The following is a 25,804-nucleotide window of genomic DNA, read 5'->3' as shown; positions in this document are numbered from 1 at the left end:
GCGAAGCATTATTTCAGACAGCAAAGGCTGAATGAGAATTAAAACGCCTGTGGCTGCAGATTCAGGCGAGGCTTGAAAAAAAGAAAAAAAAAATGCAAGAGGTTGAAAACACGACGACCCTGAAAAGGAGATGACCAAAGAAGGCAACGAGGAGCGGATCAAAGCAAGACAGTCACCGCTCAGAGTTTTGGGGAAAACAGAAAAACAAGAAGAGCTGGAATTTGGATGAGGTTAAAGTTTGTGAAAAAGGACGAAAGAAAAACGACACCATCGACAACAAGGATGAAGACGTATGGAGGGGGGGGAGAAAAAGAGAGGAAGGAACTGAAAGAGATACAGTGATGAGTTTAAAAACATTCCTCCCAGAAAATCCACATAATAAACAGATCTGTTGTCTTTGAAGCTGCAAATGAACCCAAATTATGACGTAACACTGAGTGTAAGTGTCAAGGCTCAGTTGCAGGATTACAATAACGTTTACACGAGGGACTATTTTTGAATATAGGGAACTGCAAAGGGTGTTTAAAACAGCTCGGTCCACAGAAATGTGTATTCTTCATCACAGAGTTAAACATAGAACTCTTGCAGCGTTAGTGTAAACTGAAAGAAAACCTCCTCGTGACACACTGCCACGCCCTGTGCCCCAGTAATTAGGTTTAGATGCAACAAATCTGCGAGGACACATCATATGTGTCTTGTAGTAGAAGTCATTTGGAGTGGATTATCTCTTCTAATAACATAATCGGCACAATTAAAATGTCCACAGACAAATGTGTTTTTCAGGCCTTGCAATGTAATATTCACTTGGGATGTATAATCTTAAAAAAAACACGTGTGCGTTCTGCATGTAGAAGTGCTTAAACAGGAGCTTACAACGCTAATGATGGTAATGTGAACGACGATACAGAACAAAGGAGTAGACGGGTGTTTACGCTGTTCATGCTTGGGAAAGAGAGAGGTGAGTGTTTGCTGAACTCTGCCGTCTCACCATTAATTAAATGTCACTATTTCTTACACACTGGACCTTAAGCATGTGTTGTAAATGCAATGACAATGAGTCCTTCGTGCCCTGCACACCGAAACACCTCGCGGCGCCTCTGCTCTTCATAAAAGCCGCACTTCATGTTCATTAATTCAAAAGAATGTCGCACTGCCTTGAACATAACCCAGTCAGTGATCAAGCTTTCACCACAACATTACTGTAAATAATATCTCTGAGGATGGAGCTGGGTGATGAGGAGACAGAAAGTCATTGTGCGCGGCCAAGAAGTGATTACAGCACGTAAAATAGATAACAACTCGTTGGTTTCACCTTCGATCGGGAGCAAAGAGGGAGGGAAACGCCACTGGATAGATGTACTAAGACTTAATAATGGAGTGTTCAAAGTTAAAACGCAGACTTGGGACTGGAGACATTCTGTGTTTCAGGTGATTAAGACTGTTGGTAAACAAGTACGACAGAGGCGGTTTTGTGTGGCATCAGGAAAACCACAACGCTCGCTCTATCTCTTCCCAGCATCCTCAGCTCCTCGTTGGCTTCCTGATAATCTCTGTCCCATGATTTTGCTGGACGGTCAAAACAAGCCCCCCTTCTCCTCCTCCTCCTCCTCCTCCTCCTCCCTCTTCTCCAAAAGTGTTTACAAACAGTCAGAGACACAGGAGTGGTGGTTGTGTAGTGATGTGTTTTCCATGTTGTTGTCGGGGAGTGGAACACGAGGGCTGTGAGTCGTCAGCGCTGACCCCTGATGAATTCACTGCATCTGACCCTCGATTCACACTTCATCCACTCTCAGCCAAGAGCTTTGAGACACGTTCACTGACCGGCATCCATTTACAGTGTCAACAAGCCCAGAAATGAAACCTACAGAGTGTCATCACACGGATATTGCTGATGGACTTTTCAGGACTCCTCAACAGAAACCACATCATGATGTGTAGCTTCTACAAATGTATTACATTCCTTACATTTGGAATGTAATGTAACACCAATTAAACTGCCCTAAAATATCAAATAGTAACTAAACGTCCATGCATGAAGTGGAATATAATTGCTTTTGTCACAATTTGATAGTATAACAAACAATACTCGGGTGCCGATTTCATTTGTATTGCCATCCCGATTTATTGCAATTCTACAAGTATCGCAATTCCATGTCAAGAATTTGATGATTTTCTTTCTCCTTAAACCAATCGTTAATGATTTATTTCCTGAGACAAGTTATACATTTCCAAAATCAATGCTCATTTCATATCAGTCAGTCTGGCATTAATCTAAGTTTAATAGGACATTGGTACATACCATGTACAATAGAAAGTGATGCTTAGTGTTCACTGAGCTTCTGCAGAAAGAAAAGAAAATAAAATCTTTTTTTTTGTTTGTTTGTTATCAAATATCCACTGGAGACACTGAAATTCTGATAAAAATCTATGAAACAGATCTGGGCCATTGTTCAGTAACAATAAGGTTATAATTTTCTTCAATATCAATACAAAGGTTGATCAAAACAATGTTTATGCACTGTGCAAACAAACTTTGAGGAACAACACATTGAAGCAAATAAAAGTTTGCCTCAGATTTATGCAACGTTTAAAAACCTTAAAAAAAACTTTGGTTATGTGACATTTTAGCACAATAATTATCAACACTGACTTTCGTGGATTGTCCTAAACTCGTGTTCCCTACGTTTACTAGAGCGACGTGAAATCTGGCAGCTTCTCTTTCTGCTGTCTATGAAGGAGGAATTTGCATTCATGCTGCTCCTCCTCACTTTTCATTGCTTCATTGTGTTTTGTCTTGTCACACTGCCATCATTCTCCCTCCGTGAGTCATCAGGATTGTCTTTATTTTGCCATCTCCTCCTCCTCCTCCTCCTCCTCCTCCTCCTCCTTCACTGTCCCTCCAGCATTCCTGTGCAATCCCTGCTGTTTGCATGAAGCCTGCACAGCTGATTGGAGAGAGACGGAGCCATTCAACTATCTGCAAACACGCACTCGCTCTTATCGGCCAGCGCTCTTTGCAAGAAAATGTAAACATGAGGGGAGTGCCATGCAAAAACGAGCACAGGTCCAAATCCCGACGCGAGAAAGACAAAACAATTGCGCCCAAAAATGTGAATGGAGATGAGTGAAATGACGGCCCCTGCTTAACCTTCATGGCCCCGGCTGCACACAGACACAGGGGCTCCCCTCCTGCCTCTTTAGCCTCTTTACTGGGGTCCAAGTATGTGACGAGGGGGGCCCCTGACCTCTGAACCCTTAACTTGATTCAAACCCCCGGCTCGCTGCCTTAAGGCCGATCCCACCGATGGATATACAGAGCCAAGTCTGGATTTCAGAACAAGATATGACCTGTTCTCCATTCTTCCCATGTGCGGAGCGTCACATCAACACGGAGCCCCTCATGTACTGTATGACAGCCTCATATTTTCCTGTAGGAAAATAAACCCACACACGCTGTGAAAACATGTACACATCAGCAAAGCATCGCGGCAGGCTCCAACACAAAGAGGCACTGACACAGGCCAGACCATCAACAGGCTGAATCTAATTAGCTCTCATCTGTTTCTGAGAGAGGCTTTTGTTGCACAGCAAACTTCCAGCACCTGGGAGTCAGACGCCACATGAAAAACCACCCAGCAGGGATGTGAGAGGCTGAGCAGCTCTCTGGGTGAGCGGGGAAAAAAGATATTTATAAAGCAAGCAAAGCAGCTCAGGATAAAAGTCGTGTAGGACTTTTAAACTGCGTATTGTTGCAGCCAGTTTTAGATTCAATGGGTCAAAAATAGATCATTTTACTTTAAAACAGACAGAAAAGCAGAGTTGTGATTCAAATCCAATTCAAATAATTTACATGTAATGTTTCATGTCACGCAATGAGCCATGTGGCACACCGACTAAAGAGAGATCAATAAAGATCCATTAGCAAGGGAAACACGGCTGCTCTGCAGAGCCGCACTCAGTACGACAGCCACTCCCCTCTCGCCACAGTAAACAAGGTCAACGATGACTGATGTCCTTCGCCCACCGACCTACCCGCTGCGCCGTGTTTGCACACCATCAAGGACTTCCTCGTGTAAGCATGAGAAGAGGAGGCCAAATTAAATGTGCATTGTGCTCGGTCTTTAGCTCTGAGCCTCATCTGAATACTGTGAGCAAGTCTGTGTGTGTGTGTGTGTATGTACAACAATCAGTATGTTAACTTGCACAGTTTAATCGGACTAAGACCATAGTCTGACTAAGACACACAATTGGACAACTGGCAGAGTCTGAGTATACATGCGGAGGTGAAAATGGATTTATTGTCTGTGTATGTCTGAGGGTGGCGCTGTATCTCTCTACAAGCTAGTGTGTATTAAATCCTTGTTTCCTGTTGACCTTTACGTCACAGAAAAACAAACGGTGAACGGCGAGATGGATCGCGCTGTGGTTCTGTATGTTTCTCATCTGATGTGCATGTTAATCATGATACAAATTAGATGGCGCATGACTCTTGTGGTCGCCGTGTTGTGCAAAGACAGATGCCATCAAAGACCGGGGGAGGAAATTTTGATCCGCCTCCAGTCCGACTAAGCATATTCATGCAGGAGTAATCGGACTATGAATCACCTTATCATGGTATGTTAGTCCGACTAAGCTCAATTATAGTCAGACTAACGTGTTTACATGACATTAAGGAAACAGAAATATTGTCTTAGACCGAATAAAATTGGAGTTTTAACGTGCATGACTGTTTTTGTCAGGACCAGTAAAACTGGAGCACTACATAAAATACCTGTGCAAATACCTGTGTGTGTGTGTGTGTGTGTGTGTGTGTGTGTGTGTGTGTGTGTACGTGTGTAACATGCACCTGCGTCCAGATTATGACTTCCATGTGTGTAACTCTGACCCTTTACATGTGCTGTAGACAGGCAGGACACATTTTATGCACACCTGTGGGAGAGTGCTTAAAGTGTGTCAACACACACACACACACACACACACACACATTCTCTGGGTTAATGATTGTGTGTGTGTGTGTGGTGCAGCTGTCGTACCCAGGCCCAGAGCTGAGGAATGTAACAGAGGTGACAGTGTGGAGGTGAGAGGGCAGAGGTGTGAGGGTGTTAACGGACTGATGGGGCGCATCACACGTTTACTGTATCCACTGTGTAGCTCCGCCCACTGAACTGACACTGTCAAACACAGTCGGAGGTCCAGGCAACACATTTAAATTTAGAGGGTTTAGCACTTACAACCTGGGTACATTTGACTTTCCAGGGAAGTATCTCAGGAATAACCCCTAAAAGAGTGGACAAGTAACTTCAACAGACGTGTAGATTACAGAACTCTGACCTGGATGTTTGTCAAAGTACCTCCACACTCTCAGCCTTTGTCAACACACGCTGTGTGTATCACTGCCTGCTGACACAAAAATGTAATCTTTACGCAAATCAAAATGGTGCAAGATGTGTTCAACTCAAGCTCAAAAACAGCCATGTCTACATGCATGTGTTTGTCTCATTTTGCAGGTTACGTAAAGTACAAAAATATACCAAAGATGAGGGAGAAAGATATAACAAGAGTAGAACTGAACACAGTTAGTTCATTGTTTTTAAAGCTATTCTCAAAAGCAGATATCCTTTGTCTTTTTCCGATCTCAGTGATCAAATTTCTTTGGGTTATTTATTTACTCTTTTTTTTTTCGACAACTGGAATTGATCTGGACCGATACAGAACACACTGTGCAAAGATTAACGGAAAAGTCCAATGGCACAATCTTCCAGTGTTCTGTTATTGACTGAGGTACAGTGTGTGCATACATGGTGAGGCCTCATCTGCTAGTGATCACAGAAATGCAGCATCACACAGCTGCTCACAGTTAACGGTGCCTCGACGGTGGCTGGAGGTGTGCAGACATTTTTTTTTTTCTTTTTTGTTAGTGGTTTCCCTGTGATCAGCTGGATCAGCAGGCGTCCAGAGTGAAAGCCTGGAACTAAAAGTCAGCACTATGACGAGCATAAATGATGCTGGGGAGGCTGTTATCAGGCCTGCAGGTGGGCTCTTCAATAATTAGCACAGAAAAAAAAGTACTCTGTCACCAACAGTGTACCAGTCATGTCTGGAGACTGCGGCGAAACGCTGCGTTAGTCGATCCAGTCAGTACATGTGCCACAATGACCAAAAAGGGGCTTTAACATCGACCGGCTGAGCTCAAGCCCTCTCGTGTTTCTTATCATCAATTTTCTCTGACATCACGTGGCTCCATTACAGCATTAGACATCGGGTGCAGTGCTCATCCTGCCCCCACCGACCCCGGTCCTGGGCCACGCCCCGCCCTGCCTTCCACCGTCTCATTGATCTTGCCCTGCACAAACCCTGCACTGCTACATTAAACAACATTAATCCAGTCCCAGTGGAGCTCCGTGTAACCGCTCTAATCATACAGACACTTTCACTATTCAATCTTCCTGCTTGGATTCATGAACCAGCGCACAATTCTATATTTCCATGTGTAAGACTTTTATTTACTAAGCCATAAAATGACCCTGATGTGTCACCAGAGTATGAGGAAACATGTTAAACTGAAATACTGGCTTTACTGATAACAGTGGCGCAGTGAGTATATCCACAAAACACATTTTCTAGCTGGCTGCTAGCATCGGAGATACTAAAAGTGACCAGACCCAAAAAGCCTTGGTAACCTTCTCAAAAACGCCTTGACCAGAGGAGAAGAAAATCAAGGGTTTGCAGAGGAGGTCTTTTAAAATTAAGACTGCTGAAAGCGAAGAGGGAGTTAACGATTCACTGTTACAGATATGATGGTGTGGAAACTTTTCTCCCAGGCAGGGAAGCCGAACAATGCCGCTTTTCCATGATACAGTTCAAGCACGACACACTGATGCCAAACAGAGTAGAGTCGAGCCGGGTAGTGCTAGAACTGTATAGTGGAAAAGAGGCGGTACACTTGGTCAGCGGATATTTAACATGCATAACGTTTTTATGGTCTGTTACGGTAACACCTTCATTTTCAACCTCCACCTATAACTGATACGCTCAAATGAACCAAATAGGCTAAAAGTTCATAAAACCATGTTTGTGTTACTGAGTATGTGTTTGTGCATGAACATGAGTGGGAATGCATTAAACATTTTAAACTCAGCATTTCACTCATATTTACAGATCAGCGATCAGTCACATTACCCAGAAACAAGAGAATATTGGTTACTTCGTAGTTCAAAGCAGTCGCTGCAATAATGGGAAATTCCTCTCTGCTGGACATGTGACATGACGGAGACATGCAGGGTCAAAAGTCAGGTATGAAACAGGTCGGGGGGCTGAAATTAGACATGCTGAGATCAGCAGAGAGGCTTCTGTATAAGAGACAAACACAACAGTGAAATTACCCTCACTCAGAGAGAGGGCTTTTATGAGTTCTTGTTGATTAAAATGACAGTTTTGTGGGCAAAGCACGCAGCAGTCATCGCGTTCGCGACAACGTGTTTAGTGTTTCAGTGCGGCTTTTAAAATCGGGAAAGATTAAAGTGGATCTGCCGTGTTTGAAGAAGCATCTATCGCAGAATCAGAGGGGTTCAATTAAAGTGTGACCGCAGAGAAGGAACAGTTTTCCTCCGCTGGAGGGAATAAAGTTCACAGATGAGAAGAGATGTTTAGGAGAGACGAGGGGAAAACAAGACTGAGACACACACACAAGGTGTGTGCAGCTACTTTTCTTTGGACTTCCATTCATCTGGACAAGCATTATCTCTAACCTTAGCACAGTTCATATCTTAGCCTTAAACTTAACCAAGTCTGTCACATTAGCACCAGGTCATCATGTAGTAGTAGTAGTAGTGTTTATGCCAGAGAGGGTCACACACACACACACACACACACACACACGCCATGTTACCATATCCCTCCTTTGACAAGCAGACCACCGCCCTGACTGACTGTATCACAGTATCTTTACCTCATGACTCCACAGATACATCAGTGACTCAACACACATTCCTGTGTGTAATTAAATGTACAGTGAAGCAACGTAAATGCAAAAAAATGTCTTAGAACTTGACTTTTTTTCTCTTCTTTATGTGAAACATCCTCCAAATTCTTATGCTTCTGAGTGAAAGGCATGAATATAAATAGAAGTGAAACATTTCTCTCTCTCTCTCAAGTGGTTGTAAAGTCATGTGACGTCCAACTGTCTTTATATAAAGATACCAGTGTTTTAGGGCTATAAACAAACACATGACAGATTATAGTAGTTGTAATCATAATTTAGATTTGAGTAATGACTTTCATAGAACCTGAGGCTGCTTTTCAGGAAAGGACTAAACAAACTAGTAACAGACATTACGAGTAGGAATGTTTGCACTATAAAAGCCAGTGTGAAGTAAATAAAAACGATCCGCTTCATCCCTGTTCAGGACGTCCAGTGAGGACTGAGCAGCCAGAGTCCGCGTCCTGGTGCAGGGGCAGACACCAGGACAAAAGACTGTTCATTGTGACACCGTTTGCCGCCCACAGAAAACGAGCACAAAAAGCAGCAGAACAACACTGACCAAACACTTCAGTTTCTCAACACTTACACCGCCGTGTGTGTGTGTGGCTATGTACACTCGTGTTAATCCTCTTAGGAAATCACGCTCTCTGGCCCGCGCCACGACGCACGCACGCACGGCTCCAGTCCTCCACACACGCTCCAAACACAATAACGCACAGGTATGAGCGGCTAACGGTGCCGGCTACTTACGTGGTTCTCAGAGTAGGGAGGTATTCCAACAAGGCAAAAGGCAACTCCATTCATTGGACAGCGGAAACTGTTCGTCTGCAACAAGGAGACGCAGGGTTTCTGCTGCTGCTGCTGCTGCTGCTGCTGCACGAGCGGCAACAGACGCGGGCGAGTGAGCGACGCTGCGCTCAAACGCAAACTTTTATGGTCGACACTGCTCCGGCTTCCTTCCTCCAGAGAAAATCCCACTCTGCTGCTGTTGTGTGGGGCCGTTCAGTGAGTGCGCTGCCCCCTCCTCCTCCTCCTTCTCCTCCTCCTCTTCTCCTCCTTCTCCTCCTCCTCTTCTTCCGACAGACCGCATCAGTCGCACATAAGTAAATCCGTGTGCGTGTGTGCGTGCGTGCGTGCGCTGCCTGGAAACGGAGCAGCGTCAAAACACCGAGGTGGGGGCTGGCGGTTACCGGAAGTCGGGAGGCTCAGCCTTCAAAGTAAGTTCATGTAGAGGTCTGTGGATTTCTGGATGGATGACGCTGTGATATCATGATGTTATGTTCAGTCTTTTATAAAGTACCTCAAACAGATACTTGAGTAAAAGAATCTTACCATAAAAATGACTTTGGTAGAAGTAGGAGTATATGAATACAGACCATGATAACTCGGTATTAGTAACGCGTAACAAAGATAGTTAGAGGAAATGTAGATAGATAGATAGATAGATAGATATCCAAATATGTAAATTATTATTTTAGAACAGTTTAGAAGAAGAAGAAAAAAACTTGAAAGTTTATGCCAAAGCTTTTAAGGTGAACATCTCTACAGGAAATCGTTTTGTTTGCTTTGTGTTCAACTTGACACTTTGGGAGAGTTCAGTGGAGACACATTAAATAAAGGAGGGTGAATCACTGAGCTCCGCCCTGTAAACCCACGGCGTGCGAGCTCCCTCTGGCTGCGTGAACACAGTGGGAAAACAGTGGGGAGCTGAGCTGGGTGTGGGAGGCGATTCCACACTGATATAGTTTTTCTGTTAACACGTTTTCAAAGTTTTAAAAATATCTCACATCTTTGACATTCGGGTGCACAATATTCGTCTTTAAATGAATGAAATATCCTTTAAATATCGCTGAATTACTCTCGTAAGTGTCTCACCTTTGTGCAGAGACCGACCAGTGAATTAGCATTTGAACGTAAGCTGCATTCACATGTTAATTGAGGTTTGCTCAATGCAGTGTCACTTAAATGCTTTAAAGTAGTTCATTTGCACAAACACTGCTTTCAATCTGTCATTTTGAAATGCACCATCAAAAGAAAAGTGTCACAGTGTTTCAGGAAATGATCAAACACAACAACGCACAATACTTTTTTGTGTGCTTTTATGCTCTAAAATGTTCAAATTAAAATTAAATTTAAATTACCTGTGTCAATTAATCTTCTAATTTAAAATTTGGTTTAATTTTTGTGTTACTAGCAGTCAAAAAAAGTGTTTTAGCTTTCATCAATGAACAAAAAAACTGATTTTTAGTGATGATCCACACATGATTCAGGATTTGTTTCAAAGAACGCTGACACAGTGTAGAAACAATCACACAACCTGATCATGAATCAGTACCAGGAACAGGAGCCACACAAGGTCAAGTGTGTGATTCAAACTGATAAATACAACAGAAAAGGAAAAAAAGTGGCTGAACAAAGCCTGAAACCATAAATCACAGAGCGATGTCACAAATCCTCCCTGAGCAGATAGAGTAGACGACTTCTCAGAAAAGTGATGGCAGTCATATTTTTAGCTGCAGATGAATATAGTCCACATGAATCAATAGGTACACAATACAGTGAGGGGAAGCTTAGTCATCAGCCAGACAGGAACTTCACACTGCTGCTTCCAAGAAGTCACACTACATCATATACTGTATGAGCTCAAGGTGTCAAGATGTATATGGACCAAATATACAACAGTGAGAAACATGTGGGACTGGGAACTGAACTTTCATACTTCTGTGGTCCTTCTGCACAAGGGTCACGGGGATGCTGGTGCCATACACCCCTGTATCCCAGAGGCAAACAACCATCATTCCAAATCCTGATTCAGAGCCTAAGGTCTTAACATCATTAATGTCAGTGAGCCAATAAACATCCTGTACAGCATGCAACCGCGCTGTGTCGAGACACTGCAGGACGTTCTACTTTAGAACTGAAGCTCTTTTCCCCAAAGGAGAAGAGGAAGATGGGGCTTAAACGTGTGTGTGTGTGTGTGAGTGAGTCTGTGTTGTGTTTTGTGAAGCTGGCGCTCGTTCAGTGAATGATGAGAAGATCTGAAGTGACATTAAAAATGTAATCAAACACTTTAGAGAGTTATTCCTCGTCCGAATGCATCAGGGTCCAGTGTGGAACAAAACTATCAGCTGATGTCACTCCTATATTTAAAAGTTTTGTACTACAGCTTTAAAATGTATTTCATAAAATCGGTATTGAAAAAAGTAAGGGTATTAAAAAGCAGATATCAATATCAATACCGTATCAAAAACATTTTTAATCAATACTCAGCCCTGGAAAGATGGAAAATGGAAAAAGAAGCTAAAAAAAAACCTTGACTTTGGCTGCAGCGGTGGCTCAAAGCTGGGGGCCCATGTGGCTCCCATTACTCTGAGGGGAGCAAGTATCAGAGAGCCACTTCAAAAGCCAGTCTGCCTATGGGGAAACAGACTGGAGTCATCAGGGGGAAAAAAGCAGCTTACAGGAGCACATCCCAAGCCAAGATCTGTGGCTGAAACCTCGGCCTTCGTCTCAACATGTCTCCTCCGTCTGCTCACTCTCTCCTCACAACCTCCATCCTCTGATTCTCTCCTCCCGCCGCTTCAAAACACACACACACACACACACACACACACAAACCCGCTGCCAGAGGCTTACAGAGGACACGCTCAGTAAGTCCCAGTCTTGACCTTCAGTCGCCTCCAACTCAACTTACTATTTGAGATGGATAATTACCATATGGGTCCTAAATCCTCTCTCTCTCTCTCTCCCTCAGGTCATTCATATACCACAGTCAGAGAGGCTGGAAATCCACTGTGGAAGAGAGACTTTACAGGAGAATCCTGTGGGTCTTAAAGTGGGACAGATGGTCCAGGCAGACAGTGAGGGTCACAGTGCTGGTCTTTGGGGGTCATCAAAATGCATCGAGGACCATCACAGCTGGACGTCTCACGATCACAGGCTTACAGCAGATTTTAGACATTTCCTTCCTAAATGTTGGAGATTAAAACATGTTTTCAGGATTTTTAAGTCCTTTTAACTGACCTACAGCTCTGCATTGTTCGGTGTGATTCTCGTGTCGGACGTCGCGCTCGTGACTCGTCCTGTCATGACACATGCACTTATAAAAAGCACCAGGGACTATCCCTAACAATGAGTAGAGTCAAGCCGAGTCGTGCTAGAACTGTATAGTGGAAAAGCACCAACACATTCATGGGAGTATGTTATTGTGTGCGCTCCATGTGTTTTTTATTCCAGCAGACCTGGGGATAAATCAGTCTGTGCCCTGACATTTTCCTGTGGGAAGTGCGCTCCCCTCCTGTGCCGTGGTTTGCCCACATCTTACCCCTGATTGCGCGCAAACACACACTCGCTCCGTACGCATCAATCTGCCTGTCAGACGAGCAAAATGGGGCCTTCAATAATTGATGGCCTCTGGTTGGCTGAGATTGAGAGGTGTAGAGAGAAAGAGGGAGATTTGTGTGTTTCAGGGGTCAGGGGTCACGTCGGAGCAGGTGGGTGGGCATATATATTGTAAGGGAAGGAAATTGAATCCATATTCAGCCAAAAGAAGTGTCTGATTCCACTGCACTTGATGTAATTATATAAAATTTCTACTTTAAAATGTCTTTATTTGGCTTAGTAGTGCACTTTTATGAGCCAAAATGTTTCCAACATTCTTGGAATTCACAGAAATCCATTTTTCTCCTGTGAATCATCAGAGTCAGGAAGGAAATAGTCATTACTACTAGTCATTTTATTGTGTTTATTAGTCTCTATGTGTGGTCCTGTGATGACTGTCCATAGACCTCTCCAGGGTGTACCCCACCTTTCGCCCTATGTCAGCTGGGATTGGCACCAGCACCCTCATGTGGAGGACAAAGCGGAAGAAGACGGATGGATGGATAACAGATCACGACGTCTCATTGCCGTCTACTGCGATTCTCTCCCTTTAAATGTGAATAAGACAACAAGAGAACAATCCCCATGATCCCTCACTGTCTTTTCTTATTGTTTTGACTGACAGACTCCCCCAGGAACTACACACTCTGAACAAGTGAACATCTAAGGATTCTTCTTGTCTGGTGCTGACCTTATTCGCTGACACACAGCCTTGGGCACTGGGTGAATCCTTGAGATTGACTGATCTGGTTGGTGATGTGAGGCGACACGCCCTGATTTCTGTCCCTTGATGGACGACTGAGGACCAAACCTCCAAACAAGTATCGTCCCATTTACTCAATCAGGCCGCGCCCTGACTCACATCTCCCTGCCTTGGCCGAGCGAGATTCCAACCATGAAGTATAGACGGAGGGAATGATGGCGAGTGAGGATTCCAGGCCACTTCACAGAGCTAATACGCTAATATTAATTGTGATCACTCCATTTATTGCAACTCAACCCCTTCACATCTCCACTGCTCCACTCCGCTTCCCTCCAGTTATTGAGTCTGTCCTCTCAGTGAATGTCCGTCACCCTCCTGTGCGCACACACACACACACACACATACTTTTCAGTCTGACGAGTGTAGCTGCCAAATCCTTTCAACATCGTTGACTTTTAAGAGTCTGTAACAAGAGTCTGTCCCTCTCTCTCAGACAGGCCACGCGATCCCAGCTGCACTTAAAGCTGTATATTTATCAACGAATGTCTGTCACAGACAAACCGCTGTAAAATGAGTTCACACAACGCTGTGAGGACATTTTTGCGCTGCACACACAGAGCGACACATTTTTACACAACACCAGTAAAGTGTTTGGCTGAAAACACCAAGAAGTGTCTCGTGAAAAGTTTGCAAAAGTGGATTCTACTGCTAAAAATAAACCTGAGAGTTCAGTTAGACTTCACAATCACGGTCATGATGTTGGCTTCTCATGAGCACAATTGCCTTGACATTGAAGACATCTCTAAGCAACTATCTGCAAAACGTCCAACTTCCAAAATACAGCTGCTGCTGTTCACTGCATCGTGCGGCTCCAAGTTTCTAGGACAAGCAACACTATGTTAACATGGAACTATGCTGGATTTTTTATCAAGATCTAGATACAAGGGGGAGCTCCGTAGAGAAAGAGACGATAAAACTGACCAGATTTGCAAAGTTGACAACAACACACAGATTTCTGAATGTAATGTAATACACTTTATTTCTATAGACTTGGGCACATCAAGCAGAAGCTGGTTGGACAACCACAAAATCTCTGCGGTGCTTGCGAACAGTTAAAATTTCTGTCAAAGAGGCTGAGGCGAGGCCATTAAGGGCTTTAAAAACAAACATTAAAAGTTTAAAATCAATTCTAAAATGCACAGGTAGCCAGTGGAGAGAATAAAGTCTTATGTGTGGCAGAGGATCACAGATGTCTCTGCATGTGTGCATGTATCTGTTTGTGTGAATGTGTGAGAGACAAGCTGAAGTCTTCGGGTAATAATTACACACTGGAGCTTTAATGAAGGCGCCAAAAAGAAAAGACAACATGTGCAACTCCTGCTGAGCTGCAGTGTCTCCTGCTTTCAGCTGGTCTAATATGAAGAGGAACCCTCTCACTGCGTTCATCTCAAATGTAATAAAAAGCTGATGTTCACCGTTCACTGGGCCTGATAACACGAGACGCGTCTGGTGCGAGATGCAGACGTTAACGGGCAGCTGCAGAAACGCTCGTAGAAATATCTGCGGCTTAAGACGTATACGTCCAGCATGTACATATGAACACATACATGAGTGTAAACAGCTGATGGAGAAACTATGGTGATATTTATGTGCTTGTGTGAATGAGATGTTGATAGCGACGGAGTCTTTCTGTTCACTCGGGGTCATGGTCTGGCTGCCTGTTGACACAGAGGATCCTGTGGCACTCCTTTCAAAGGGGGTCGTGCGGGTAGCGCGGGGAGGGGGTGAGCGCCGACCCCTGGCCTGTGTGGATTCCAGCCAGGGCTGTAAATATCGGCTCTCTGCGCGACAGGAGGAGTCCTCTTTGTCTGGCGGGACAACTGGTACGAGAGGAGGGAACAGCTGACCGGTCAGACACAGACACGGGCTTTGTAAGTGTACTGTACCGACACACTGAAACCTGACTGTGAGGCTGCACTGCTGCACTACTGCACTGCAACCTCTGCTCAGGCCGGTCCTGTTCAAAACAAAGAATGTGAGCGTGTGTGTAAAAGTAGCTTGCACAACTGAACTCTCTGAAGTCATATTTCCTGTTCATTTATTCAGTTTTTTTACAGTGCAAAAAAGAAAAATTGGCTAGAAAACTTGAAACTTTCAGACTGTAATGTTCCTTAAAATGAGGAAAAAAATGGTCAAAAACTGGTCAAAATTGAAGAAAGTTGTATATGTTTATCACAAGAAAGTTTAGAATATTATCTTGTTAAAACATATTTGATATTTTTCTGAGATTTTTTTTCTTTTTAGGTTAAAAAAACAAAACAAGAACAACTTCCCCTGTAGTGAGGCTGATTTTACTTTCTTGAAACCAATGTTTGCAGTGTAGTCTGTGCCATGTTTACAGGTCAGGAGACTGGAGCACCTTTATCTTTATATTTTTTATTGAACATTGTCAAATTGATGCACTGGGTCACAAATAAAGTGACTTGACTTGATCCCATTTTGCAGAACGGTGGCAGGGAAGGTAAAAGTGGCCATAATGTTTTATACGAGGGTTATATTGTCACAGCAGACTAACCCTCATTTCACTCGGTCACTGTATCTCTTCTTCAAGCATAACGTCCAACCACGAAAACACAATTTTCTGTTCAGGAATGCAAGTAAATAACTATAATTTGACATCTTAATCAAGAAATAATAATGTGCTTTACTAATTTTTCTTCAATTCCTTCTATAATAGCATTAAAAATGTCATTTTTGGTTAAAGAGCTTCTATTAACCACTGTATTAACCATTACAGAAACATAAAAAAACATGTATTACCAATGCTATCAATTTAGGGCAGCTGTGGCTTTGGGTGGTGGTCTAATAAATTTGTTATCGTCCCGTTTATCTCATCCCAACACACAAGCTGCAGTTTTGTGTCTGATCCTGACACGGCAGCAGCGGATTAGAGCAGAGAGTTTGAGATAAAGCAACAAAGAAAAAAGGAAATAGCCCAAGTCTGAACAGGGAGAACGGTGGATGTTCTGGTGTCACTGTTGGCACAAAGTCCACCAGTCTGTCTCCAATCCATCTAAATCCTCACATGTGCAGACAACAACGAGTGAATCACCTGGGTATTCCACGCTGTTACTATAAATGTAACGTCCACCTTTTCCTTTTCATTTCCCTTAAACCTCGATTGAGAGACAGGGATGGAATAATAAACAGAGGCTCGTATTTCCAGTAGCAACACTGTGAGTTTCCTTCCTGCAGTCTGCTGTCACTTCATTGAGCCTAAATGTGCTCGCAGACTCTTTACCTTTCACAGTTCCACTTCCTGCTTCGAGCATCACTTCCTGCAGAAGGAGGCAGGGCGTTGGGTGGACAATGGAATTATGCGGCAAGAATGAGTTACAACCAAGAAGTCGGGAACCAGTTGCTGTGATATGAGTGAAACAAAATATTAACAACAGATTTCTCTGCTGGTCAGTGATGAGTCAGGTTTGTCCTGAAATGACTCTCTTATCATCGTTATGGTACAAGTGAAAAAGAACAATTGGAAAACGTGGATTTGTTTATTTTAACGTTTTTGGAAAGATGTCGGTAACAAGCATGACGAATGTCGTTAAATATAATGTCTTTGAATCCTCTGAGGTACTAATGAAATAAGCAAACCGAGAGTTTACTGGAAATGTTATAAACCATATATTGTGTTTTTAATTTCGACCTGACGTTCTGTTTGATAAACAGTAACTTTAGAAACCACCACAGACTCATCCTCCAGTGATAACAATAAAATAAAACGTTCTTGTGACTTAATTAAATGAGCCAGTGACAGATTTCCTTCAGCAGAAGCTCGGAGCCGCACCTCTCACAGTATATGCAGTCAATGAAATAATCCTGTATGTACGAGGAGATCATATCCTAATCCCTGGAGTGCTTCTGAGATAAGTTTGTCTAGACGTGGCTATAAGTGGAGGAGAGGAGGCTGCACGAGGAGGAAATATACACAATATACACAATAATAATGCATCTATGAGTCACAATCATAAAAACATTTCAATAATGCAAACTCTACATACAGTAGTTGTGCATTCACTCACTGAAAGAAATCAAAGATAAATGATGACAACTTCATCAGACTTATGTTTGAAAAAGTCCAGGGGAAAGAAAACCCTGATTTATTTTGGCTTTTTTTGCCAGATTTATAGAAAATGTGCAGATATTAAGGAAGAGAATATTGTATTCAATTTAATGGTCACCTTTTTTTTTGTTGCTATTTCTTTTTGTGATTATGTATATTGTTAGATGTAATCTTTGTATCCTGTTTGTGGTGTTTATGGGCTTAAATAAACAAATCAATCACTCAATCAAATGTAGGGCTGGGTGATATCATGTTATCATGATAAAAATAAACATTTGATAATTAAAATCAAATGAAAGTGTTTTGTTCTAAGAAAACCCTGGTTAAGTGGTTAATCAACAGAACAATGTGACACAAAAAGCTACATATTGAAGGAAATTATATCACTATATATATATATATATATATATATATATGTATATACATATCGTAATAAATTGCGTAACCCAATTTTTCCTGGACTTTGATCAACAAGTGACCGACCAGAGAAAAGAACAGAGAGGATTATAGAGTGTTAATATAAATGTGCACAGTCATCAGAGTCAACAGCAGAAACAAACTGTTCACGTTTGAGTTTAAACTACGACCATATGCTGCAAAGATTCCTCTAAACAGATTATCCTCATCCCATGTGCAAAATACACAGAGAGACAGTCAGTTACAAGTGGAGGCCACAAGGGGGCCCCATACTGCGCTGACAGGAAAAGGCGGGCTAAGGATGGAGGGAATGTGAAATAAAGTTGTGTCCTCACACACACACACACACACACACACACACACACACAGATCTATGGTAAGGTTTTCATTTTGTCCCCATCAGTGGGATTAAAACAGGATTCATGGTGATGATTGTAAAACAACACAAGTTTAAATGATGAAGGAACAGTTCTGCTGTGAATGTGTGAACTAGAGACTGAACGAGGACAACATGAGACTCTTTCTTTCTTTAAATTAAAGTATAGGGTGGGAGATCATTTTCTGGATCATTTTATCATTAACCGAAAAGTAACGAAAGTTACCGATGCTATGCAGTGCTCGTGAATCTGTGTTCGCTGTGCGTTCCTATGCTCTGGAGGCGTAGCTTCGAAGGGAATCTGAAGAAAGGGGCTCATTTTTTCCAGGATTTCTAACTCTACCTTTAACTCGAACTATATTTTAACACTTCACCAGACAGCACAATCCCATATTTTCAATATATAACCCAGGAAATGAATACATCCACCCATCTTCTACCGCTTTATCCTCCATATGAGGGTTGCTGGTGCCAATCCCAGCTGTCACATATATGGTCAATTAAGAGTGTCCAATTGACCTAATCCTAATCTGCATGTTTTTTGGAGAAAACCCCACACACTTTATTCCAACCGGGTCGTGAAGCCGGGTCTTGCTGACATATTAAATCTATAAAATAAGAAAATGTGCTGCATCTGAGTTCAGTTTTCGCTGTGATGAAAACCAGAGCGTTTCTTCAGTCGTCTGAAAATCAGGGCAGTAGGTCAGTGGCTGATGTGAGGCACAGAGTTGATTACTGATAAGCAGCTGCGGTGCTGCTCGTGCACATGAGCAGTAAAGAGGCGTCTCTGATGAACAAAGTAATAGAACAGCTGCTCATTCCAGACTGACAACCTTACACAAACACCTGGACACTGCCGGAAAGAGGTCAGACAACTCCGCGGAGCTCAGTGCACGCCAAGGCCGACCCATTTAGGTTAAATTAAGAATTAAATAAAGACACAGTGACTCGCAGCCTCCTGACTGGACGATCACCTCATACTTCTGATAAACATCATCCCTCCGCTTTGTTCCATTTATCTCAGCTCAGCTGCTCATCCTGTGTCATCAGCATGTAGATCCCTGACATGGGCTGTGCTGACAGGAAGGGCTTTAACCACACAGGTTAACCTTTGACCTCCCCCGCAGGAAGAAGAAGAAAAAAAAAAACACACCCCTCCCAGCCAGCCACTCTGCCATCTGCATTCATTCATTCATTCATTCATTCATTGCTTGCTCGGCCCCCACAAGTGCATCGAGCTTTGGGTCCAAACCGAGCACTTCGTCCTGAGACGAGCAGGAGCTGTTTACTTCCTGGACGTGGACGTCCTACTTTCTTTCACAGGACAATCTGACCATTGTTCGCCTGCAGGCGTTTACTTGATTATAGAACATGAACTCTGTACTGACATCGACAAACAACAACACCTGTGCAGAGAAACTACAAAGTGCATTAAATACGTTTCAGTAGAAATAGCAATATTGAATATGAATATGGAATATGATACAGAGGCTTTTTTGTAATTTTTGTTTTGAATGTTTCTTTGATTGAAACTTTGATTTAACTGTTTGAGAATAAAAGAAAGGATTAAAAAGTAGTGCATAATCTATGCAGATGATCTGATAAAGTTGTGGAAACGAAAAGGAGTCACACTTCAACGACACAGATAAGTGAGCGTTCAAACTTCTGCCCAAGATTGCACAAGGTTAAATCCTCTAAGTGTAAATGTACGAGATGAAGCCGTGACAAAAGTGACATTATTGAGATGAAAGTGATTCAGGAAGCCAGGAAGTAGTTCAGCGTCTGAGTCTGTGTGCATCGTCTACACAAATGTCTGTTTTTATGACAACATGAAAAATACTCCTCACTGTTGTTCAAACGGTCAGCAGCAGATCGTCTCCGCATGGGTGAGAAGATCGTCATATATATGGATGTATATGCTTAACTATGTGTGTGTGTGTGTTTCATTTCCATTGAGATGCAAATACACACACAGAGTTCATGCTCACAGAGTCTCTCTATTAGTGTCTGCTCCTCGGGACAATAGAGCGAGACATTCCTCAGAGTCCACAGATCAGAGGGCCGTGGGGGGGGGTTTGGAGGTCCATGGGTGGGGCATCAGATTAGACCACCTGTTCCACCATCAGGCTCTCATTCTTTCTCTTTATCCTTCTCTCTCTCACACACTCGCACACTTGTTGTTGTTCACATTCCCTCTCACTATATCATTTGTAACTTAATAACATTCTTTCTTCTCACACACACACACACACACACACTTTCAAACGCACACTTTCACTCTCATGAAATATCTCCCCCTCTGTGGCTGCTGCTGCTTCGCTCTGGGCTAAATTTGTCCACATTCCATTTCAGTCACATCTATGGGAAACAGACAAAACAATTTGCCAGATAACTCTGGCTGAGAGCCACACACGCACACGCACGCACACACGCACACACGCACACACACACACACACACCACATTACAGTTAGACATATGTCGCCTTGTCATCCAAATCAAGCCTCCGGGGAGAGTCATGTTCAGACAGCAGAGTAAACACAGCAGCGTCGTCACCTCAGTCAACATCAGTGAAGGAGGATTCCCTCCACTAGGTGTAGAGTTTAAGTGTTAATGCAAACGTGCACACGAGACAATCACATCAGTGCATTTATACATGTAGAAGAAGTCAAGACGACTTGTTGAAGTTCAAACCGATCTCACAACCATCTCTGAAGTGTTCAGATACTGTAATGTCAGACAAAGAGAAAATAACCAGTGAATGACAGTCTTGTTAAGGCCAGAGGTCAAAGGTCAGGCACTAGATTTGCTACACCGACAGAGAACATGTAATAAAGTTTGCAGATATCCTCCTTGAAGATATAAATCTTCCTCGTGGTGCTTGTGCTGTCACAGAAGAGAAAAGAAAACACTTGTTTCTCTCTAATGGATGTGGTCAAACAACTCCATTTCCAGCTCCACAGTTGACAGGACAGCACACAGACACCACAGCCCGACCCAGGTCTGCCTTAATGACTATTGATCGGGGAGAACTAATGACCCAGAATGATTTTCAAGCAGCTCTGACATTTAATTCATCCTCAGGCAAGTGCTGTGCACGAGGACTCTTGTAAAAGTCACTCTGCGTCTGAACTTTATGAAAGGAGTCACCTCCACCGCAGACGGACTCTGCTGCTGCCCTCGCTGCGTGACTCTCACGGACACTTTATATCACCAGTCTTTTCTGATTCCTCACCGAGCCACTGCCCTCCTTATCGCTGCGTATCTCTGTTTATGTTTTTTAACAACAACAACATCAGTGTGTGTTTATGCCGCCAAATGAGAGTAAGATCCTTCCAAAGACAGTGCATCTAGAGTCATCCATGAACTGCAGCATAACTGGGCCCATTTTACACATGCAGAGAGAGGCCTACAGCAGGAAACACAGGAGGAGATAAAGCTTCACGGCCACACCACGACATGACAATCATGCACACGGTCACGTGATCAACAGGAAGTACAATAATCATATTCAGCCGTTACATCACAGTCCGTTCACAGTGTGCCAGTGTCAGTGCCAGTGCTGTGTCAGCATCTCACATCACGGCACCGTCTTTATAAATAGTCTTCATTTCCTGTGAGCTATTTGTGCTTTTGTAGGCGACATGCTCGTTCTTCAGCTCAGGCGGTGAACTGATACTCAAGAGTTTGTCTCTCTCTCTTTCTCTGAGTGTGTGTGTGCGCGACACAGAGGTCGCGTGTGGCCTCATTCATGTGTTCACCAGCACTGAAGAAGATGAAGAAAAAGAAGAAGAAAAAAAAGGAAACTCTTTTTACTTCGCTTAAATATGTAAATGCTGTTTTTCAGTGAAGTTCAGCGACGCACACACACACATGCACACGCACACACATTGTCTGGGCAGCGATGACATCACCTCAGCTAAACTGGCGGGCTCACGTCACCCTGACACACAGACAGAACAGAAGAAGCTCCCTTCACGGTGCACATGTATAATTCACTGAAAGGAGGGGTTGGAGTAGTTGGGTGTGTCTCCCCGCCCTCCTCCTCCTCCTCCTCCTCCTCCTCCTCCTCACCCCACACTTCTGCTTCTCCTTCAAGATAAACCTGATGCTCGCACCACTTTAACCTCAGGAGGAGAGAGGACACAACGCTACAGAGGAGACGGAGGGAGGGAGGGACGGGTGGATGAGGTAATCAATGAGCGGGATGAGCACTGGCAGCATGACGAGGGCGACAGAGGCATGGGGAGGGAAGGGGGGGGGGGAGAGAGAGGAGAGGGCGTCTCTGAGTGCTAAACCATTCATCACACGCTTCAACTACGAGCAGCTGGCCGCCTGCAGCCTGCTCACAAACACACTGTGTAGCCTGACAGCAGCAGCCGGCCTCCGCTCTCCCAGAGTTCTCTCTGTCAAACAGGTTGTAAAACAAACCAAATATTTAAAAAAAGAAAAAAACAACACTCCTAAACACTGTCGCTTTCTGAGGATACTTTCAAGCATGAGAGAAAGAGAGAGGGGGGGGGGGGTCCATCAGGCAGCTGCTCTCACAGCTCTGCTGTCTGTGTAAACAAGTGGAGCTGCCGGTGACAAGTGCTGCAAAGGCCGGCGACACGAGGAGAACGCAGTGTTTTTAACGCAGCAGCAGCAGCAGCAGCAGCAGCAGCTTCACTCGTGTCAGTTGCTACAGGTCACAGTGAGAGGAGTGATGATGCTGTGGGAGCAGCCACACCCCTCACTTTAGGCTTTTTCTTTCATTCATGCTGATTTAAAAGCACTGTGATGTAAAGACAAGCCGCTGATGTTTTTGGGGGCCCCCCGCCTCCGGCACCTCGCTGGTAGCTGTTTTGATGGCAGCGCTTCTGCCCGGCCCTGCTTCTGCTTCCACCTCTAACCTCAGGGTGAGTCGTGGCTCGTCAGAGGTTGGGTGAGAGGGTGAAGCATGTTTAGTTTTTGCCTTGAGGGAGATGAGAAAGCTGAGGATAGATGTTATGAACGCACCATGAGCTGCTGCTGCTGCTGCTGCTGCTGCTGTGTGTGTGTGTTTTGTGTGAGTGAGGTGTAAATGTGTGGTCCCCTTCACATCCCTCTCCTCCTCTCCATCCTCACCTGGTCCATGATTTCAGCGAGCCTGCTCCCTCCTCCTGTTCCCAGTCATGGCACGAGATCTCTCCGGCTGTCTCCCTCCTTCCCTCGTCTTGTCCTTGTTCACTATAGTCCCAAGAAAAAGGCAGACCCAGTCTTGCTCTCCTCACACAGGCGAGGCAGCCTGGCAACCAACCACTGCTGCTGCTGCTGCTGCTGCTGCTGCTCCTGCTGCTGCACTGCTCCACAGAGGCATGGCTCTGTCTGTCCTTGTGTCTCTGACTGTGACAGCCTGGTACACTCCTCTCTTGTCTCTCTTCCTCGTCCTCTCTCCTTGTCCTGCTGCTCTGGGTGGAGGCTGGAAGCCTAACAGGGCGTGTGTGGAATCTTCACCTATCTCCCAGATAACCACACACACACACACACAGAGGGAAGAGACTCCCGCTCTCCGTTTTCGCTCTCAAGCTTCTTTTTTTTTACTCGTTCACAGTGTGTGTGTGCTGCTGGCCCCTTGCCTTCCCTCCCCTCCCTCTCTCCCTCTCTCCACTTCCCTCTTTTCTTTCCACCTCCCCTCCCCCTCCTGCTGCAGCCGTGGAGAGCAGGAGCGAGCAAATGAGAGAGAAGGAGTGGAGGAGAGAGGAGGGCGGTGGGGAGAGATTGGCTGGCGGTGAGACCATGTGACTCCCGGCAGAGGACTGTGGGACCCTCTACCAGCTGTCCAGCTCATGCTTGCCTGAAAACCTCTGTTGCCATTGACAACAGCTGCCGTGCAACACACCAACCACAGCTCTCTTGACATAAAGCCATTGGCTGATGTGATGCATGGACCACGCCCCTTCTGTTGTTGGGGGGAGCATGTTGGGACGTGTAGTCCAACCTCTGGTGATGTTTTTTTTTGTTTTTTTTGAGAGCAGACATCTCTGTGCCCCTGGGAGGAATGTTGTCCCCCAGCACCCGCCTCTCTCTGCAGAGACGTCCATGCATCAGTGTGTGTGTGTGTGTGTGTGTGTGACGTCCAAAGAGAAGGACAGCAGTGACACCAACACGCACATGAGAGAGGGAAGAGGAGAGACCTCGAAGCCCGGGCATTCTTGGTCAGCCAGGAAAAAGACATCCTCTGTCGTTTCCCTCTCGGCCTGCACTGAGGGAAACTCCCACCCCACAACAACAGGAACTCCACAGCTGAAGGCCATCATGGCCGAGCACAGAGGCGAACCCCCTTACCCTACTTCCATCCTCCCCCCTCCCCTCCGTCTCTCTTTCTGAATTCTTTCATTGCCTCCTTTTTCTTTATTTACCCTCCCCTCCCTCCCTCTCTCTCTCCCTTACACCTATTGTATTACGTCCCTCTGCCCCAAACTCCCTCTCTACTGGCAGTCGGAAGAAGCTTAGAGGAAGTTACAGGTGCCGCAGAGAGGGGATGTGGTTACAAATTGGCATCAAAGTGCATCAAAGGTCACACTGTGTGCAGCATCGATTTAAACCCCAACGCCAAACTGTAGTTTGTGTTCAGTGTGTTCCATGAGTTATGTGTGTGTGTGATGAAATGCGTCCATGCGTAGTTACACATTTCCCAAATTCAAATCCGATTTTAAACATTTTGAGTACTTTTTGCTCAGGTGTGTTTATATAATTGGTGAAAATGAAAAAAAAAAACCTTGGTTGTGCTGAAAAAATATCTCCTCTGTATATACTGTATGTTTAAACACAGTAATGGAAAAAAGCAGCTGAAATGCTCTGTGTTCTAAGGGTTATTTTTCATATCTTCTTAAAGGTGACAGTAGAAATCTTGAAGTTGCAGAGGATACATCGAGGCTATGCTGCCTGCAAAGAATCTCTTATCACAGCTTTAGATTTAGCCTTGCATTGTTTGATGTTTGCTAGGGGGGGAAACATATGTTTATATTCTCTTTGATTTATGTGTTTATTTTTTAGATCCAGCAACAACCTGAAACATCTGGCGGTGATGCCACTCTGTGTTCATTTTACCATCTATTCAAAATAGCCAAGCAAGTACCGGGGAAGAAAACACAAAATAGGCTGCAGCATTGCCAGTGAGGGATTTGTGAGAGTATTTTTCCCTTTTAAAGAAATCACAAACACTGTAAAACAATAAAAAAAAAGTTACAGCATCAACTGCCCAAAAATACCACAGCAGGGACAAACCAAGGCCTCTGCAGCTGAAAAACAAAGGAGCACCTGTTCAGACTTATTTTGATCCAGTGGACACATAACATAGCTGTGACATGCTAGGAGTGGTGTGGCAGGCGTGTGTGTGTGTGTGTGTGTGTGTGTGTGTGTGTGTGTGGCACAGGAATGTATCTCCAGGTTACAGCAGCAGCACAAGGTCACGACAACATGCAGCAAACAACAAAGCAAACCCTGTCCTATACTTTTCCTATTCATATTTTTCTTTTCTTATACAAAAGGCTACTCGCTGCCGCAGCGTCATTTGATCTGCTTACAACAAAAAGATGCAGTTTGAAAGTGAAATGACTGTGCGTGTGTGTGTGTGTGTGTGAACTTGTATTTAATATCTCTGTGAGGTCCAAAAAACAAACAAGTCTATCCTGCTTTTTCAGGGTTAAGACCTGGTTTCAGGGTTAGGTTTAGGCACTTAGTTGTGATGGTTAAGTAAGGGGCTAAGGAAGGCATTAACGCTGATTTTGTCCTCATGGAGACCTAGATCTGGTCCTGGTGAGGCAGAACATCATTTCTGAGGAACTGGTTAAGTTTAGGG

The 25,804-nt window shown here is 44.2% G+C and overlaps 1 protein-coding gene across 2 annotated transcripts in view; it reads right to left on the bottom strand.

Moving 5' to 3' along the window:
• Window positions 1–23,588, bottom strand: part of arhgap23a (Rho GTPase activating protein 23a) — a 73,009-nt gene extending 49,421 nt beyond the window's left edge. The window contains exon 1 of one of the 2 annotated variants that reach the window (XM_058654733.1): window positions 23,089–23,588. In XM_058654733.1, the coding sequence (XP_058510716.1) occupies window positions 23,089–23,097 (9 nt within the window). In that variant the 5' untranslated portion in view covers window positions 23,098–23,588. Of the gene's footprint in view, window positions 1–8,731; window positions 8,999–23,088 lie in introns of those variants that run through there. The other variant, XM_058654730.1, reaches the window with a different exon arrangement.
• Between the last annotated feature and the right edge of the window lie 2,216 nt (window positions 23,589–25,804).

Source organism: Solea solea, chromosome 16, assembly GCF_958295425.1.
Source record: "Solea solea chromosome 16, fSolSol10.1, whole genome shotgun sequence".
NCBI classification, from domain to species: Eukaryota; Metazoa; Chordata; class Actinopteri; order Pleuronectiformes; family Soleidae; genus Solea; species Solea solea.
This window is presented reverse-complemented; position numbering and strand designations above follow the sequence as displayed.